Genomic DNA, 19,775 nt, shown 5'->3' on the forward strand with positions numbered 1-19,775 from the left:
GAGTGTTGAACCTCAACCAACGATCTCTTAGCTAAATAAAATTCTTTGGTCCCTATAGTTTGAGCAAATTTTCACTTAGTTTCAATTTTGGCAAAATTTTTAATCATAAATCTGGTTTTGCTGATTTGATTCTTACAAACAGATGATTTTGCTTTGTTGCAAGTGATTTGTAATTCAACTGGATAAGAGCATTTATCGTTACAATACTCTTACATCAAAATATTAGGTTCGGTTTTCTTGTCCCTTACTATCGTTTGTGTAAAAATATGATTTTGCCTAGTCACTATGTGTTTTTAAATTAAAAAGGTATTTAACCCTTCAATTTCTTGACAGCTTACTAGGTTTCTATTTTTGCGAATATTGTATCTTAACCGAATAACATCAATGATCGAACCATTCAATTTATTAATCTTCATTGGAAGATCACTCCTACAAAAATCATTCAAATTTGAGATGTTTAATTGTTCAAACACATCACATAATTAATCATGAATATATTACTTAGTACCTGCACCATCAATTTGTTTCATACATTTGAATGACTAAATGATCTCCGATAGAATGATTTTTTATAAAGGTGATCTTCAAATGAAGACTAAGAAAGTAAACAGTTCGAATTACGAAATTTGTACAATCAAATACGTTATTCTCAAGAAGAGAATGCAAGTACTATCCCATTAAAAAAAAATACCACATTGGTGTGTACCCATAACAAAGAGTCTCTTTATTTGTTAATTTGTTATTGCTGGCTTGCAACACTTTATGTACTATTCATGATTGTCATTCTACTTCAAAGCAAACAACCTGTTCACAATTGACAAATCAAGTAATTTCAACATGTAGTTAGTTAAAATCCAAATCGCATGTTGAATTTGTTCAACAAATCTAACACCCAAAATTCTGGAAGGAAAAGAAAATGGTGTGGTTAATTGTGTAAATAACCAAGACATTTAGGGCAAATTGTAGCGAATGCCATTGGAGACAACCGACCACTAAAACGCACAGTGTTTTCCCACTCAGCTCAAAAGATCCAGCTCCTGCTCAATCGACCGGCGGAAACCAGAGATCTATCTTCATCCCAAAGTCAAAGTCTATGTCGACGCAAAAGAATCTGAAAAAAAAATCAATGTGTTGGATAATATCACATTAATTATTCAAAAAATTACGAAGGCATGATGATGTTAGGTTCGACCTACCTTTGGGACCTCATTGTGTCATTTTCTATTAAATAACACATGCCGGGAAGGAAGATAGAAGGGAAGCTTCGTTGGGCACCTTGGAGGTTCTCTGGCCTTACTACTAGGGCAGAGGCAAAGAGTTCTAAACTTGATTGCCCCATAACAAAAATTAGGTAAATGAACGATGGACTTAACGGTCAAGAGTCCCATAGTTTAGAATTTAACGATCAAATGTCTCGATACACACATGTTTCCGTCTATTAAAACATACATTATCTAAAAAAGCAAGTTTTGGGATTTCTATTTCCGTCTTTCTCTTGGAGTCTAATCTGCAAGTTTAGCGCTTAAATGTATTTCTTCCCAGAGGATTGACAGGGTGAACTGCTAGCTTTCGTATATGAGATATCCAATGTAGTCACTAAGTTACTCTAGGGATAACAGACTGATCTTCTCCAAGAACTCACAACAACGGGAAGGTTTGGCACATTGATGTTGGCTCTTCACCACATGGGGTTGTAGTATGTTCCAAGGGTTGGGTTGTTCACCTATTAAAGAGGTACGTGAGCAGGGTTCAGAACATCATGAGACGACCAGACTAGGAAACAACTATCCAAACACCCTTCTAACAAACAAGCTACACACATCGGGGTGAGGTGCGCATTGCCCTAAGAATCTTAAGTTTGATATTTCTCATGAAGGGATTCAGCAACAAAGACACCTGCGAATATCGTTCTGTATGAATTCCTAAAAACTCTAATAGAAGTCCGTCTCTTTTAACACATGGGGCTAGAGAGAAGGGTAGGTTTGTAGGACAACTTGGAGATTAGGAGAGTCTTTGGCCTTAATAATACTCAGAACCGAAAATGCTACATGAAACTAGCAAGAGAGACCAAATATTTCGGTGCATACTATATTCCAATGCATACTAAAAAAAAATTGAGCTAAAGAAGGTCTCTTTTTAACACATGGCTAGCTAGAGAGACTAATGCATATTTATTACACATTTAACTAATTGTGATGGAGATTTTGACATGGAATAATTATGGTATAATGGGGAACCAGAGACTTGAATTTATGGGATGGTACTTGGCAACCGATTTGGTAAATTCATTATTTGTAGGCTCCCCATGCCTGATGAGTGATGAGTTTCTTCATTTTTTAATTAGGTTTTCGGCAAATGTTGCACATGGATTTGAAACCATCTGACCCAACTGTGACCTTTTCCAGGAAGATGTTCAGAGTTTTAGTTTTGCAAGTTTGAAAATGTTGCAGCAAAAGATGCAATCATGCCTTGCCTTGATCAATTAATAATTGAATGAATGGGCTGGGAATGAGAAGGCATATACAGACAAGCTAGTCTTGCTTGTTTGATGTATTACGCGTTCTTTAAGTTTATCTTGTCGTTGCTATTCATTTGTAAGTGACAGATTTTCAATTTAAATCTCATAAATGATAAGTTTAATGTATATATATTGTGATACATATGCTCTCGTTTAAGCTTAACAAAACAATTTACAACTTATAGTTACATGATTTTATTTCTTTTTTACACCGTGACCCTTGGCGATAAAGCTTCCCACCTCTTGGACTTTAAGGGGGCGTTTATTGCGCCGGACTATCTCGGACTGGACTAACTTCAAGGACTAAGCTGGACTGGCTTAGACTAGACTAAGCTGGACTAACTTAGTGAAGCGTTTGGTGCAGTGTTGGACTAAGAAGCTAGATAATAACAAATTCTAATATTATATTATTTAATATATAAATTATTAATATTTTATTATGATCTAGGTGACCGGAGATGATGGAGAGTCTATCGGGAGTGGTTGTTGAGCATGACGAGGATGAGAGAAGATAGTCTTAGCTAGTCCCATGGTTATTGGGGGGTCTCACTAAGACCTCTTAGTGAAGGTTTTGTCCATGCTAGTCCCCTTTAGTCTCATTAATGTTAGTCCCAGCATGGAACAAACACAGTATTAGACTAACAGTTAGTCCAGTCTAGTTCAGTCCCACTTAGTGAGGGCAAACAAACGCCCCCTAAGTGGTTAACTTGAGAACAATAATATATTTAGCCCATCTCTCTCAAATTCAGTGTCCCTAATTGTTTTTTCTTTTTTTTTCCCTTCCAATCAGAGGTGGATAGATACAAAATAAGGAAAACTAATGAAAATGGCTTGAAAACTTTGAGTTTTAATGATAAGGACAAAATAAAGGGTAAAGTGAATAGTACCATGATTGACTTTTTAGTGTAAAAATGTGGTTTTTCGTTAAAATGAACAGTACCGGGTGCTTTTGGTTAAAGTTCCCTACAAAATAATAAGCCACTAAAGGTCTTCCGACTGAGAAATTTTTAGTTATGACAGGAATACAAGTGATACACCACGTGTTTTAATAGGAATAGTGGGAAATTTTATTTTTTAAGTTATTAATTTTTTAGTACACATATCACATCATTTGTTGATTGACACGTGATGTAACACTCTGTGTACCGGTCACACTGAAAAACCTCTCCCTCGGACTTCTAGGAGGTTTTTCTTTTGGGCAATTGTTCACCGTTGCTAGATTCGAACCCATGATACAATCGTCTTGTATGTTGATTTAGCAAGAATTGGCCGAACTTCGCGGCTCGGCCTCTAAGAGATCGACCTAATAGGTAAGGTAAAAGTTATACAAGAGGCTTCTCAATTGATTTGTGATGCAGGCACAATCCGGAACTGTGTTAATAATTGGACTATAGATTAAGGACATGATATATATTCATAATATATATATATATATATATATATATCAATTATACTCTTTTTTTTATTTGTGACTATCAAATAAAAATTATATATATATATATATATATATCATTTATACTCTCTTTTTTATTTGTGACTATCAAATAAAAATTATATATATATATATATATATATATCATTTATACTCTTTTTTTATTTGTGACTATCAAATAAAAATAATTAAATAGAAACAACCGATAATAATTAATACTAAACAAAGTGTGTATTAAAAGAAAATGTGCATATTTATCATTTTAGAGAACTCACTATTCAGGGGCGGAGCCACCAAGGGACTAGGGTAGTCCCTGGCCCATCCTGACTTCATATGAGGTGTGAACCTCATAGAAGAAAATGAAGCAAACGACGTCGTTAAGTTTTGATTTTAAATTTTTTCAGCTGTCTAATGAAACAATAAGTTTTGCAAGGGAGTTTTAAAAGAAATGTGCAATTTTAAATGGAAAAAGCAACACCACTTCTGGTTCGATTCTCTCACCTAACAGTAATATACACCCTATAATTTTCTAAAGCAACCCACCTTCTTTATTTGCAGACCTCTCCCCCTTGTCCTTTTTCTACTTCTTTGTATTTTCTTTAGCCTTCCACAACCTACCTCTTACTTGGTTGTCTGGGTTTTTACATTTTTTTCTTCTTAGTATTGAATTTAAGAGATTTTTTTCAGTTTTGTGAGGATTACACAAATTGCATATGTCAACATGTTATGAATTCAACTTTTTACACACACACACTATATATATATATATATACACATATTTGTGAAAGGCCTCTCCTCATTTAGAATTCTGGCTCCGCCACTGTCACTATTGATGCTTTTTACTCTCCGGCAAGAGCGGTTGCCTTCTCTAAAGCTCATCCCCGAGTCTGGGGAAATAACCTTCGACCAAAAGCACTAGGTGTGATCTAGTTCTTGTTCGTATAGTCTTAAAGTCTACTTATAGCAAACAAAAACCCTTCACGTATGAGATTTCTTATGGATTATTCAAATATTGTGCATATAAATCTGTAACAAGTATTTTTCACCATTTAATTAGATAATTACACGTGGACTAGGAGAAGTCTCCTTGACGAAATTGCCCTCGAATCTCCTTGGGAATGATATGCATAATCTGGAGGAGGACAGAGAATCCTCCACCGCATAATATCGCTTACATCAAATGAGGCGGGTGAGGCCTCGGACAACAAGCCAGAAAGGGAAGCCACCTTTGCTAGGATCACATACCCAGGCTAACCAATGAATCAGGCCCTCTATGGTAAGGATGGAAACGATTCGATTCGGGACGAAAATGCTATATCTATCCATATAATCAAGAAAATTATCTATACTTATGACAACAAATTAATTATCGGGTATTCTCTATAACCACACATGTTGGGTAACGAATTCCTAGTCAGTTAATTAGTTTATATGCATTTCACAATAAAAAAAAAAAAAAACTATTTTATCATAATGAATGAAATAATTTTTAATCATATGATATCAAAGCAACATAAAAATCTATAAATCAAGAATTGGGGAATGACTTCACACAAAAGAGTAAAACTATTGTTGAGCCTATATTGGCGCGTGAACTGCACAACGCAAAAAAATTTATGAACGTTGCCTCAGGTGAGGACTCAGGCCATTCTTGCCCGACAGTTTGGTCTGTGAGAGATAGGGCCATCCAATAGCCCTATTTAGAGGGATTGGGGGATTCAATCACCCAATAAATGGGCAATTTGGAGGGGTAAAAATGCTTTTGCAAGAAAGAGAAAGACAAATTAAACGTTCTTACACCGACGTTGTGTGAGGCAAAAATTATCCTTCGATGCTCCCATGCCTAAATTAGACTTTAAAAGATAAATGAGTATTCAAAATACTGGGAGCATGTTGAAGGGGTGACAAAAGTCCTTTTTTTCAGTCAGCCAATTGAAAGCGGTGAAAGAAGTGGAAAGGGACTGAACATTGTGGAGGCTGGTTGTTTTCCATGAACTGTCGGCCGACTAATTAATGCTTTCAATCATAAGTGAGAAGCTTCCGTGCTTAAAATACTCCACTAACTACTATAGATTTTGATCTCGTTTGGAAGTATTTTTAAAAGCGTTTTTAGAAAAAAAATGTTTATGAGTTTCAAAATTACTTAAAAGTATTTCTTATAAGAAATATTAGTTATGTACTTCTTGTTTGAAACATTTCTTTCAGGGTTCACTTGTATTTTTACTAAAACTTGATTCTAAAGCCATTTTTACAAAAAAAAAAAAAAAAAAAACTATTTTTAGCTATTTTAAAACAAGTTCCAAATAAGTCATTCTTTTACATGAGACTTTTTTTATACAATTCCTTTATATGATATTTAGTATGGTAATTGTGGACATATATCATCAATTTAATCATCGGTTATGGAGTTTTCACTGAAATATGTAGCATATCGACCTAAACAAAAAATCATATATATAGTATGAGTGAAATTAAGGGTGATTTTTGGAACGATCGGATCGAGAACAAGGCTATTAAAATCTATTCTCAAAATTTTTGAATTGGATTGGATTATAAAATTTTTCAGTTCGAAATTTTCGAAATTGCAGTAATGTCAAAATTTTCTAAAATAATTGGAACTCGTTTTTTTATAAATATTTTTATATCAACAAAAATGACAAGGATAAGAATCTGAGACGCGTGGAACTTGTCTAAGTTGTCTTCTTGGTTAGCTGGCTAAGCTTGGGGACGTAGACATATGAAAATTCTCTTTATATTCCTAATGACATGTTACGTATGCTTCAAATAACAATCACTTAGACAAGTGAAGTACTAATGCGAAATGATAAAATTGCAAGATTCTCAAATCTGTATAACTTTAGTGTGGGACACTAAATGCTCACTAAATGCTTTTGCAATATAATTTGAGATTATCTTGTCCGACTATTTTAGTTAGTACCATTTGGTGCACATATATTCTATCTGATTGAACTAATCAATACAGTTTGAGGAGCCAAACGAGATTTAAATCTCTTAATAATGTATTTCATGATATTATTTTCACCTTGCAGTCTGACAACTTTACATTTAGTTTCTTCTTCTTCTTCTTCACTTCATTTTTTTGTAACTTTCATGACAACATAAAATATGTTTATTGGTGGTGATGAATTATATTAGTGATTTCGTGCCGACTATTGCAAAATCATCAGAGGATGTATGGTGCGTTCTTTTTTTGTGTTGTCTTTTACAATAGCTCTACAATGTGCGAGGTTTAGTTGTATTCTCGTTCATGTTGGTTGAATATGAATCCTTTGTGGCTAAAGAATTGTATTGTTAAATCATGATAAGTTTGTGTAGTTGTAAAGCGAGGGTGTTTCTTTTGGCGTGTGTGGCCTCTTAGTTACGTTTGATTTGTATGCAGTATGTACATTGTTAATAAACTTTCATTTGATCCAAAAGATGTAGAATGAAGTGCATCACTATTTTCTAGTGTCTACAAAATGAATTGCAGGAAGGATTAAGCATTCTAAAATAATTATCATACACTCTTTTTTTATTATCATCTGTTATTTATGTTAATTATATTATATTTGATGCCGACCCGTGGCATCACTTTTTTTACACAAATTTTGATACATGTCTTTGTATAGCCCACTTTGTAATGTATTTTGCTTATCCGAACCATCTATCTTTCTGAACATCATTTATAAATCATTCTTGCAAAAAATTAGACAAATCCAAAATTAAGACATTCATTTGTAGGAAGATAATGGATGAACACATTTCTACAAAGAAACCCTAAACCCCTAATCCAACTGGCATATGGTTTCAGATTTGAGTGATTTTTTGTAAACATGATTTTTGACGGAAGACCTAAAACATAAATGGTTCAAATCATTGAAATACATTACAAAGTGAGCTCTACAAAAGCGTGTATAAAAAGTTGTACCACAGATCCCCTATTATAATTATATTTATATTTCTTAATGAAACTTAAAAAAAATAAAAAAATAAACCAGAAGCGACAAAGTGTTTCATTAATAAGAACAACCACATACAAAAGGTGTCATGGGTACAATTTCTTCAATGACCAATTTCTTGATCTAGAGATAATTTGCACAAGATACAAATAATTTTAAACTCTTATACAGCTACCACAATAAACCACCACAAACAGGAATTCTGAGTATGATTGTCACAAAGACGATAGACGCGACAGTCCGAACACCGGTATCTTGACATAAAGCCATCGACAACGAGATCATATAAATTACATAAGCGACACAAAAAGATCACCGAAGCAACACAAAATTACTAACATAACCCGCTCAAGGCGTTAAAAATGAAACTTAAAACTAAACTAAAACTAATGACGTGTTCACAGGAAAGACACGACACGAGTACAGTCGTGGAGAGAGGCGTGGGCTGCAGCCTTGCAGGACCATCATTTCGACCTAAAGAAGTAAGAAATCCATGAGACAAAAACTTTCTCTATTACTCCACAACCATTATTAACCTTGGTCCCCTAGACCTCCTATACATCCTACTGTTAACGTGCAAAGAGAGATACCCTCATGCAACGGTAAAGCGACATGACAAACATTTATTTGAATAATATACATGTCAAGTATTCAATAAATTAGTGACACCACTAAAACTATATGTGTTGGTTATAAGAAAGAATCTTTCGCATAAGAGATCAGATATCTTATAAAGCTTTAAGTTGTATCTCGGATTTGCAGGTACAGCACATTTTGCGGAGGTGTCTACACTACCGTTCTAACCTTGTAATAATTTGTTTTATCACTTACAGTTCTTGGATTCTCTATGGGGGCAAACAGTAAAACTAGCATTGCCAAGGTCCTACACTTCTTTGTAGTTATTCATTCTTTGCCGTTAACGTTGAAGATATGGTGCTGATATCGGGACCTATGCCGCCTGCCGACAACTTCGTTCCCCACTCTGTCTGCGACAAGCAAATTATTTTGTCCAGAGTACGACTTGCATGACATTGTTTTGTGTCAAATTTTGGAAAAATTAAATAAAAATGGTGATCCTTTGGGACATCGAAAACATTTCACAAACAAATGATATACAGTAAGATGATATTATTCCCCTGAATATCTCCTCGCCTTAATTATTATGTCTTCAGTTTATTCTAAGATATGAACTGTTCAATTTTAGGTTATCAGTAATATTATCCATGAAAAGATTCAACGGACTCGATAATTGTTTGGCCATTTAATTATGATCGTAAATATTTTCATGATTTGTTGAAAATCATGTGTTGGTGATCTATTTTATTTGATCGAAGTTAGATAAGTAAATAATTTTTACATTTGCACGAATTTTAGTAGGCGTTGACAAAGAAGAACAGCAAGTCGAAGGGGTTTCATCGGAGTGCAAACTTCTGGTATATTAGTGGCTTGGAAGTCTCGTCGGTATCAGGTCGACAGTTCAGTCCTTAGCTGGTGTGGGCGTGAGAGCATTGCAAGGACCTAGTGGTATTTTTATGAGGATTCTATCCATGCCTTAGGGTTCCTATGCAAGATCACTTGATCAGACTTCTCTTTTTGTGAGAACCTAACAATAAACGACACAAATCATGAGATGCCTTGAATAATATTGACTTGCTAAATGATTTCTGATTAAACTAATTTTCTAGTATGTTATATATACAGAGAGTTAGGAAGCTTCTGTAAAAGGATTTCTAATTAAACTAATTTACCCCACACACACACAAAACTAGGACTTTCATTGAGGGTTTATTTAAATTTTTTTGAGGCTAACAAAACAGAACTAGCGAAACTTGCAATCAAAGAAAACTCTTAAAAAATGAGATAATCCAACCAGAAGAGAAGATATACTAATTTGCTATACAGAATAATTCATGCTCAATCATCTTGTTATGACACGAATCAATTCACAATACAAGCAACGTTCAAACTTACAACGCGTTGTAAGCTTTATATATATGCAAAGGATCCCCGTTTTTTGAAAAAAAAAGGATTAGGTGTGGGAGCCCACTCCACATCGAATTTTAGCGATCTGAAACGTTTATTTTGTAAGTCTTGATTCATAAATCATCCTTGCAAAAATTCAATTCAATCCGAACTCTTTTGCCTATTTAATTATCAAGATAAAATTTCATTGTTTCTTACATAACAAATTATTCGTTAATTTCTTTGAACCTAATTAGATGTCTTAAATATTTCCGATTTGGCTAATATTTTGTAAAGATGATCTATGAGATGCAACTTGAAAAATAAACAGTTCGGATCATTAAAGTTCAATTAGTGTGGACTCCACAACTAATCCCCATTTTTATAAAAAAAAAAATAATAGAGATCCCTCCCTTAAAGATTTCCTATATATATATATACACACACACACACTACTTTTTTCTACATAAAACCCTAGAAAAAGAGTTGTCATTTTTTCTTTAATACAAACGATATTCTACACTAATTACTCTAACAAAAATGAGGGTTTAAACTCAGAGTGCAATAAATTTTGAGAATAAGACCTTAATCACCAGGATAATCGTCATCCTTTATGGGTTTGCAACAAGAAAAACGAAAATCTTCCTTTGTGGAAACCTCAAAACTATTGTAGTACCATGTTTATATAGATCAAAGGATTGATCGATTGATTAACCGACAAGATTTCTTACACGATCCTTTAACCTGATATGAAATGATATAAAATTAACAGGTTTCGGGTCAATCTGTTAACGAGTCAAGTCGTTATCAGGTCATCTGTTACGAGTTGTGTTATTCTCGAGTCACGCGTTAAGAACCTAATAAGATATCATTTGTCAGATCTAGACATTATACATGTCAGCATAACTTGTTAACTAAATACGAAACGACACGACTCGTTAACGAATCACGTCGTTATTGAATCACATGTTAAGAATTTGTTAATATACGAATTTAACGTGACATGATCCATTAAGATAACAGATAGAACATAAAAACGGCAAACACAACCCGTTTTATCAGTATGAATAACACGCATAAATTTTGTCCGATATTTCCCTCCCCCTATTAGGGTTTTCTTCTTTTCTCCGTTAAGATAATAGATATAACATAAAAACAATAAACACGATCCGTTTTATCGGTATGAATAACACGCAGAAATTTTGTCCGATATTTCCCTTCCCCTATTGGGGTTTTCTTCTTGTCATTGTGCATTGCACTTTACGACTCAGTACATGTTACTGTTGGTAGCACATGGCATGCATGCATGGCCATTATTTGTTCAGCGCGAGAGGCCCTACGCACATGCAGTGGACTCGTCACTTGCATCTTTCAGTCCCTTTCAAATGGGAAAGTGGTCTTCACACGGTAAAGTATGGGGCCATCAGGCCCACATAACATGCAAAATAATTAATCTACTATACATGTTTCAGTGTATGTCATGCATTGTATGATCGAAAAATTAAATGTGTGATGAAAGGGATTAGGGCTAAGTATCTAAAATCTCTAATTTTTTAGGAATGTGATATCCACACCCTTTTTTACTTCTCTCACACCTTTTTAATTTTTGGCCGTCGGATCGGATGAATTGAAGAATATCAAAAGACAAAAATTAACAAGGGGTGTGGAAGAAGTAAAAAGGGGTGTGTGGATAGCACACCCCATTTTTTAATGTCACTGTAAATTAGTTTTAGCATTTTAAATATTTCAAACAAGTACCAAACTTATTGAAAATGTCACATCAAGTCCAATTAATTTTTATGTTAAATGTACATATTGCAACAATGAATCCCACTTTTTAGCTTACATGACAATAATAATAAAAATAAGTTTAAAAAAGACATGAAGAAAAATGAAGATCGGGAAATATCAAGGCCCCCCCCCCCACCTCCAAGCTCAACCTACGACCACAAAAAGCCCATCCCAACCTCTATAATCAAAACCCACTAACTGAGTATATCATAGTCAACGTTAATATTAGTTGACTCAAAATCTAAATCTCACACATAAATTATATAATATGGAACTCAATGATCAACATGTATTGAATTGAATAAAAAATATCCCGAAATTGAAATTATAGCAGGGGGCAATCTTCTAATAAAGAAAAGGGTTAAGAATTCAAATAGGGTTTCGAAGAGCTTGTTTCTGCTCATATGATTTCCTCATTCCTCAATTCTCGACTCGTAAAGTTTCTAGTTCTTCTTTGTGGACGGTGAAGACAGTGGTGGTCGCATCAGGCAGTCTATACCATTTCAGTAACCTCCATGACCTTCTTTTCAATGTTGGCGACTTGAGTTGTTGGGTTATGTTGTGGTTGTGCAATGGGTTTGGAGGTAATGGCCTGATGGAGGTGGTGGTGACAATTAATTGGTCAAGGCTATGCTTCCATGATTTTCTATTGATTTAAGAAACAAAGTAAACCCTTGTTAATTTAATAGAAAATTTAACTAGGACGTAACGAACACGATATTTCAATAGTGTCGGCACTTGTTTAGAATGTTTAAAATGGTTGAGACCAATTTGAAATGACACTAAAAAGTTAGGAGGTTTTAGTCACTTGATCCAAGATATTAATAGTCAAGAGTTTAACAAACTTACACTGGTGCGTACTAAAGAAAATTTCGTCAAACGTATGTACCAACATGATATGTGTCTTGAAAAAGAAAGACATCTATGGCAATGATGCTATATGTTTTTGTTTTATTGACATGAAACGTCATGATGACAGTATACCTGTGTAATATAAGTTCTCATTTGAATAGGGCAAATCTAACCAAACTCCAAAGTTTACTATTATTAGGACGAAATATCATTGTGACGGGATATCCGTGTCATATAAATTGTTCTCATTTGAAAGGAGACAAATCAAACTAAGCGCCAAAAGTTTACTATTTGGAGCACATTATACCTTTTGATGTGGAATTGTCCTGTATATGATTGTAAGGGGTCAGTAATGATCAGTATCGTACACGTCTTGGTTATCAAGTGAACTAAGAATGAGGTACATGTTTCACCGTAGGTGCTGTATTGTTATTGTGGTTACGGTTTTTTCTTCAATCCACTGTGTTACGAATACAGTTAGATTATAACACGATTACGTAGTTACTAATACACTTATGTCATAGAATATGTTTAATTTATTGATTTTATGTCTTCAAATATAAAGATTTACACGAATTCACTTATATTAGAGCAAGTTCATCCCTAAGGACTTTGTGCCAGCACCCAGCGCATTTATCCACTCAAGTGAACAGTAATAGACTGGCACCCAGCGCATTTATTTGGTGTGTTTTTTTTTTTAAGTTTATTTCGAATAAGAATTTTTAACCAATTTCAGATAAAATTTCAAATAAACTTAAAAAAAACACACTAAAATAAAATTACATAAACTCATCAAATAAACTATAAAAAAAAACACAGTAAAATGAAATTACATAAACTCATCAAATACACTTTATTCTTCAACCACAAGCTTTTTGGTATTTTTTTTCACACAAAAAGTATATGAAAGCTTTGGTAGAAAGTGTAGAAAATATTGAAATGTGGTGTAAGGTGGAAGATGAGGGTTAGGTATTTATAAATAAAAAAATAATTTTTTTTTTAATTTTATGTATTTTTTAATAAATTTTATGTATTTTTTAATAAATAATAATTTAGTTAATTAACGTGAACCGTTGATCTGTGATCAGACGGTCCAGTTTAAAAGTCAAATTTTAAATTTTTTTACCATTAGAAATCCAACGGTCTAGAAAAACTAGCCGTTGGAAATCCAATGGCATATAGCGTGACACGTCGCCTCTCCTTTGAGAATTGAGTGGGCCTGCGCCGCGGACCCCACCTGTCGGCTAGATGGACCGGGCCACGCCTCAGTCAATTTTGGACTGGGCTAGAGACCGGCTTAGGCTAGGTGCTGGGCAATTGGGTCGGCTGGATGGGATTCCCTGTGTGCTGGCCTATTTATTTGGCTGGGTGCTGGGCAAAAAGCCCTCCGGTGGAATTGCTCTTATGATATGTGAAAAGGTACAACACAATGACGTGGGTAGTCAAACAAAATTCTTTAAGGGAATGTTCGGTTGAGAAACTTTCATATTCCAAGAGATTTGGGAATGATGATGAAGAAATGGATCACAAAAAGTTTGATAAAAAGGTATTTAGGCATAATCAGGATACTATACGATCATGCATATCTTTTATAACTAAACTCTGATGTTACCAGACAACGATACAGCCTGTAGGTGCCCGTGTTCCGGGCATACTAAAAAATTTCTCCTCCCGCTGAACATCATTACCGTTGCGAAATTAATCCCATGTCATGGCAAACCAACGGCATGAATCAAAGTCTTGGAAGTCCAAAGACCTGCACTAAGAAGGGACTCTCAACATTCACAATGACACAGCTCGCAGTTCCTCACTCTGGTTGCGGGCTGTATCTTTTTCGGCATCAGGGAGGCCCAGTAGCACCTAACAGTGAGACAGCTTAGTAGTCACCCGTGTTTCGAGTCTTCGACAGCCTCTACTTTGATCACAGATTAAGAGAATTTAAGTTTTGATGATCAACTAACCTCGTAAAGGTACCATGATGCGAAAGCATCAGTTGCGGCATACTGTAACTGATCCTTTGATAAAAACTTGGCCTCCCAGTTTCCCAATCTAATTTTGTTGGGCTTCAAAAGCTGCAACGTTTTGAAAACATTAACAGCAATTCCTACATGAATTTATCACTGTACTCTACAAAGAGCCTAAGGAGAATTTTAGAAAGATACAGGAAATAATGGAGGAAGGAAAAAATTATGTTACAATCCGGCACAATTCAAGCAAAAAGATCCAGTAAAGGAGAATCGTTTAGGAGTATGCAACTGGGATTCCTTACGCTCAGTAGTTTTGCTGAGAATAGTGAATCTAAGCGACAAAATAATATTTGATGGCAGAGAAAAAACAATGATTACCTCTTTGCAAATGAGCTTCTCAGTTAGAGATGCAAGACCCCAGTTCTGCAGACCTTCAACAACCTTCCGCTTAGCTAGATATGAAAGATCTTCTACGGCTTTAGTAGATACATTATAATCTTTGAAAACCTTAAGACAATCATTGGCAATGCCAACTCCAACCTGTATCAGGTATTATATAAGAATAATGTAACATAATGTAAGTTCCAGAATAAGAAAACGAAAAGAAAGACATCTCATATATCTGGGCAAGATGCAGCAAGTCTGTACAATACATGTTACACACCTTCAAAATTGAAGAATCTTCGAGAAGTAACTGCAGACTTCGAGGAATTCCAGAATGTACAATGTGCATTACATAACAACAACTTGTGCCTCCACATATTTGCATAACTGCAGCCTTCCCAGGTGGAACACCTGCAGTTTCTTCCCAATTAAGCAATCCACAAAGTATAAGTTGCATTTTTTCACAAAACTAAACTGAACCCCTCTCCAAGAATCAGACAAAAAAAAAGCTCACACTTTACTGGATAAATCCAACATAGAAATGGTTTGTAAGACATAAATTTGTCAGAAACATGTCGAAAAGCAGATTGGAAAGGAAGTGCAACTTCCGATGTTTTCTTCAGTCTGTAATGCCCGCAGTCCCTTCTCAAGCTCAAGACCTTCCCAACCCAACCCCAACCCCAAGGTAGCTCACTTTCTCTTTCTTCTTCTTACATTTCCGTTCATTATTTCGTTAAGTTTGATAATGTGACTTGCACCATCCAATGTTTTCAGGTCTTTTTTTCAACTTTAATATAGAATGAAAGTGAAAACAAGTATAACCATTTTTCTATTATCAACTCATTTAAATCATATATGAAATGACGTTGGACAATCATCATCAATCTTGAGTACAACTACAATATATAGGGTGAGTTATGATCAAAACAAGAAATGAGGCGATTATTAAAAGAAATAACGGAAAAATCCTAGAGTACATAAAAAGAATGAATCATCAACAGCCAAAACACTAAACATTCTTAGTATTCGCTGAAAAATCCATCATTTTTCAAATGCATAAAATATAGCAAGGGTTCAGGAAACCCCTCTGCCTTCCAGAGGAATTATCGTCATGATTCATCAAATACATAAGGTATAACACAAAAGAAACCCTCCTTCCCCTTCCATTTAAAAGACACACAATAAATCAAAGGTAACGGAACCCCCTGTTGCTTTTACAGTCATTAAAATATCCATTATGTCACTGTTTCAAGGCCCCCTGCGCCCGCGCGCGTGGTGGGGGGGGGGGGGTTGTGGGAAGTTGCAATCAAGGCCAAACCAATAAAAACTTTGCTTCAGCATTTGTGTTGGCTCTAACTAAATAAAACTGGAGGTTCTCTTCTTTGTGGGATTATTTTCCCTTGTGAACATTCTCTTCCTCCTTGGCCTATGGCTGTAGAATTCTTAACAATATGAAAAGTAGGATAGGGAAGCTGAAGAAGACACAGACTAGGTTTTTGAAAATAAACATCTTGAATAAGAAAAGGGAGGAAATATGGCAGAGAGACAGAACTTGGATCTTCAACAACACCATCTGTACCTTGTGAAACAGGTTGCCACATTCAGGTTTATCAATTTATATCTTCAAGCCAATGTGATTTATGAGTCAATTCTATTTTCATGATGGAACTAAAGAAAGAATTGACAAATCTATCAAGAAACCAAAAAAATCATAATAAAATACATATGATGCCTAAAAGAACTACGAACCTCTTTTAAATGTGGGTTTCCACTCGATGTCAAATCCAATTGCATTTTGACCCACTGCTTTTTTCTTTGCTTGAAAATTCTTTAAAATCTCCAAGGCAGCTTTCTCTACTTCAACTGCAGTTCTGCTATATTTAATCTCACCTCCAAACATCATCACGGGATATTTCATCCTTGCATTGGCTGCTTTAGGAAATAGATATTGAAGTATTATGAAAAACTAACTAATTTAAATATCAAAAAGGATGCTCGGAAATGATAATCAAATGTTTATGCACAGTACAACATTTGCCAGCAAACAAAACACACTAAAAGTGGGCAAAACCTTTGATTGCCATTATAATTCCACCCAACTACATTTGAAAAAATAAGGATCATGCCAAATCCTAAAACTAACTGCACTGAAACAGTGTCAAATTGTTAAAAACCCTTGCTCAAGTATCAAGGTAATATTGTTTTGTTACATAATTTGTTTGATGGTCCAATTTATCCCTTTTGAGGTGGAATTTTTCCAAGGGGATCAAATCTGTCAAAAGTGTCATAACTCTCACAGGAAAGGATTTCTGCACAAATTCTGTGACTGTTATCATAGATCATGTTACGACTCGCAACTATAGCAAGAGAAAATTAACAGCCAAGTTTCAGTTGTCCCATCAGACTGGGTAGTAAAGTCATCCATGCAAATTCATGCAGTTTCGCAGTTGGTAGGAGGGCGTCTCTTAACAATGATTTGGACACTTTAGAATCTTTCTGAGCAATACTATAAATGTGTTCTCAATATTTGAGTATCTAGTTGTATGAGAAAAAGTGTTGGACAAATAGAATAACGACACAACAATCTAACAAAAGTCAAGACCTAAATATAATTTGATATAATAAGATATGGCATATAATACAAATTATGATGGAAGACGATAAATCCATATGGCCAAGCTCATATAATTGATAAGTTAAATAATTAGCAAGTAAAATGATGAGCATTAGCTACCAAAACCACCAAGGAAGCAACAATCATTCATCATGCAAGACCTGATGCATGCATGGTTCTTCCAATAAGGTTGCCTTTTTTTTTTCCTGCCTGCACTCTAGGCAAAAAAGGTCGTACCCAGTGCACAAGGCTCCCGCTTTACGCAGGGTCTGGCAAATCAAATAAATTCTAGGTGTCATCTAGCATCAATCTCTCTTCCTCTTAACCTTTTAAAGTTCTTAGTTGTCTTCTTCTCACTTGGAAGTCGGAATCTAATAACACTATTTAGGATTTTCTGCTCGCAGATCCTATGACTGTCCCCACCCCCACAATACATTTCTACCACCCGTGCTACGTCCACAAACTCAAACCACAAAGTCATCTTCAGATTTGACATTTTTATATTATGATGCTTCATCGTGGACAGGTCAAATTTCATAGAAATCTAACAGGGCCCAAGTGAGGAGCAAATTGGGCTAACACTTTAAAAATAGATTCGTACTAATCCGCTGTACGAACTGTACTAGTACTACCAACTTCATGAACTCCAATTTCTTTCAATCATCTTGAACAGCTTAGTGTTGTAGCCTCCCCTGCTTCACAAGACTAGCTAGAATCTGTCTCACACAGACTTCAGTTGCTGCGGTGTAGCACAAAATGTCGAAACTAAAGCCATTATGCTACTTTCCTACTCATCTGCAATCCCCAAATCCAACACTCAAGCTCATTACCTGATAAACATAAACCCACATTTTCTACTGATTTCTGACAATTGACAGGTGCCTTCCTACTCCAAAAATTTAATTTGTAAATTCGGTACATTTCCTACGCCATGTTTAAACAGATTTAACCCTCTACACTAATTTAGGGTTTCAATAAAAAGAAACACTGAAATATCAAGATTTACAGACAATGGAAGTGAGGCGACGGACCTTGACGGCAAGGCGAGAGAAGGAATGCGTTTGGATGCTGGAGAGCGAGAACTGAATTGCGCAGTCGGCGTCGGGCACTCTGGGACTGGCGGCGTTGCTGGGTTTTGTGGTCGGGGCCGTCGTCTTCTGGACTGGAGCTTCGCTTTTTGGGGAGAGAGGAAGTCGCAGCTTCGAATGCGGCTTCAATGGCTTGGAGGTCTTCTTCCGTGAAGGGATCGTCGTCCAACTCTGGGATTTCCATAAAGTGGTGGTCTTGCTTTTGCTTTTGGTGGCCATCTTGTTCGGATTGGGAGCGATCCATTTACTACATTACCACCATTCCTCGCATTTTCTGTCACTTTGTATTCAAAGAGATTTTGAACAGTGGTTTTGAAATAGTTGAGGGCGGTTTAGATCAAATTCTTTTCGGATTTTAAAAGCACTTCTGCGAAGAAGCAACAGTTATGCAACAAATTTGTTTTTAACCAGAATCGATCTTAAAAGTTTATCATGGTCCAGTAATAATATGCTTCAAAATTGCTTTTTGACAAGATCAAACCTAAAATGTCATGTACAACAAGTGAAGAAAAATTTCATTAAATCCTAAGTTGTACTCAAACACTCATGTTAAATTATTTTTTCAATTTATCAAAAATGTGTGAAACATATAAATGACTCAAATCTTTTTTTTTTTTTGAAATGTGGGCTCAATAGAGTTTAAGAGCAACTTCACCCCTAAAAAATGAGATTGCTCAAAGTTCATTTAATCCATCTAAATGAATAGTAATTAACTGCAATAAATAGTAATTGGGCAAGTGCATCTCCACCTTTAAAATTAAATATACTAATATAACGGTCCAAATTGTACCATGTCACTAGCCGTTGGGTTTGAATATCAAATTTTTTTTACTATTGGAAACCCAACAGTTGAGGCTTAGCCACGTGGCCCATGTCCCGCACCCCTTTAGTGCACCTGCAACGCTGGCCCGTCACTTGTCGCCTTGTCGGGGATGCACGCCCACGCGACTGACGCAAAAAAAATTTGTGTTGTCCACTGACGTCATGTTGGCGTAAGCATGACTTCAGATAGGTCGGTTCCTACTTCAGCCAATTTTGGGCCGGCCTACAAATTGGCTTGGACTTTGGGCTGGCCTATTTTTAAGTGTAGAGGGGTTTTTTGGATGCCAGCCTATTTTTTTAAGAGCAGTTCCATCGGAGGTGGAATAGCCCGGCACCCAGTGGAAAATACAAGCTGGGACTCAGCCAATTCACTCCAGCCCCTGGAA

At 35.5% G+C, this 19,775-nt stretch overlaps 1 protein-coding gene and 2 long non-coding RNA genes across 4 annotated transcripts; 1 reads left to right on the top strand and 2 right to left on the bottom strand.

Annotated features, from left to right (window-relative positions):
• Positions 1 to 552: 552 nt before the first annotated feature.
• Positions 553 to 2,743, bottom strand: LOC139195116 (uncharacterized). Its single transcript, XR_011579754.1, has 2 exons — positions 1,197 to 2,743; positions 553 to 1,111 (listed from the first exon to the last, which is right to left on the bottom strand). It is a non-coding gene; the product is annotated as an uncharacterized lncRNA (long non-coding RNA).
• An 11,305-nt stretch (positions 2,744 to 14,048) lies between these two features.
• Positions 14,049 to 19,043, bottom strand: LOC103443411 (3'-5' exonuclease). Of its 2 annotated transcripts, none has more exons than XM_008382248.4 (6): positions 18,511 to 19,043; positions 16,615 to 16,794; positions 15,146 to 15,276; positions 14,860 to 15,021; positions 14,476 to 14,586; positions 14,049 to 14,374 (listed from the first exon to the last, which is right to left on the bottom strand). In XM_008382248.4, the coding sequence occupies exons 1-6, from the start codon at positions 18,809 to 18,811 to the stop codon at positions 14,297 to 14,299; spliced, it is 963 nt and encodes a 320-aa protein (XP_008380470.3). In that variant the 5' UTR covers positions 18,812 to 19,043; the 3' UTR covers positions 14,049 to 14,296. The 2 variants fall into 2 exon arrangements, with proteins under 2 accessions (XP_008380470.3, XP_008380469.3); XM_008382247.4 differs by having other exon boundaries at positions 15,146 to 15,285; positions 18,511 to 18,929.
• LOC139194884 (uncharacterized) lies at positions 18,159 to 18,828 on the top strand. The gene is made up of 2 exons (XR_011579632.1): positions 18,159 to 18,357; positions 18,447 to 18,828. It is a non-coding gene; the product is annotated as an uncharacterized lncRNA (long non-coding RNA).
• Positions 19,044 to 19,775: the final 732 nt, after the last annotated feature.

This window comes from Malus domestica, chromosome 04, assembly GCF_042453785.1.
Source record: "Malus domestica chromosome 04, GDT2T_hap1".
Classification (NCBI taxonomy): domain Eukaryota; kingdom Viridiplantae; phylum Streptophyta; class Magnoliopsida; order Rosales; family Rosaceae; genus Malus; species Malus domestica.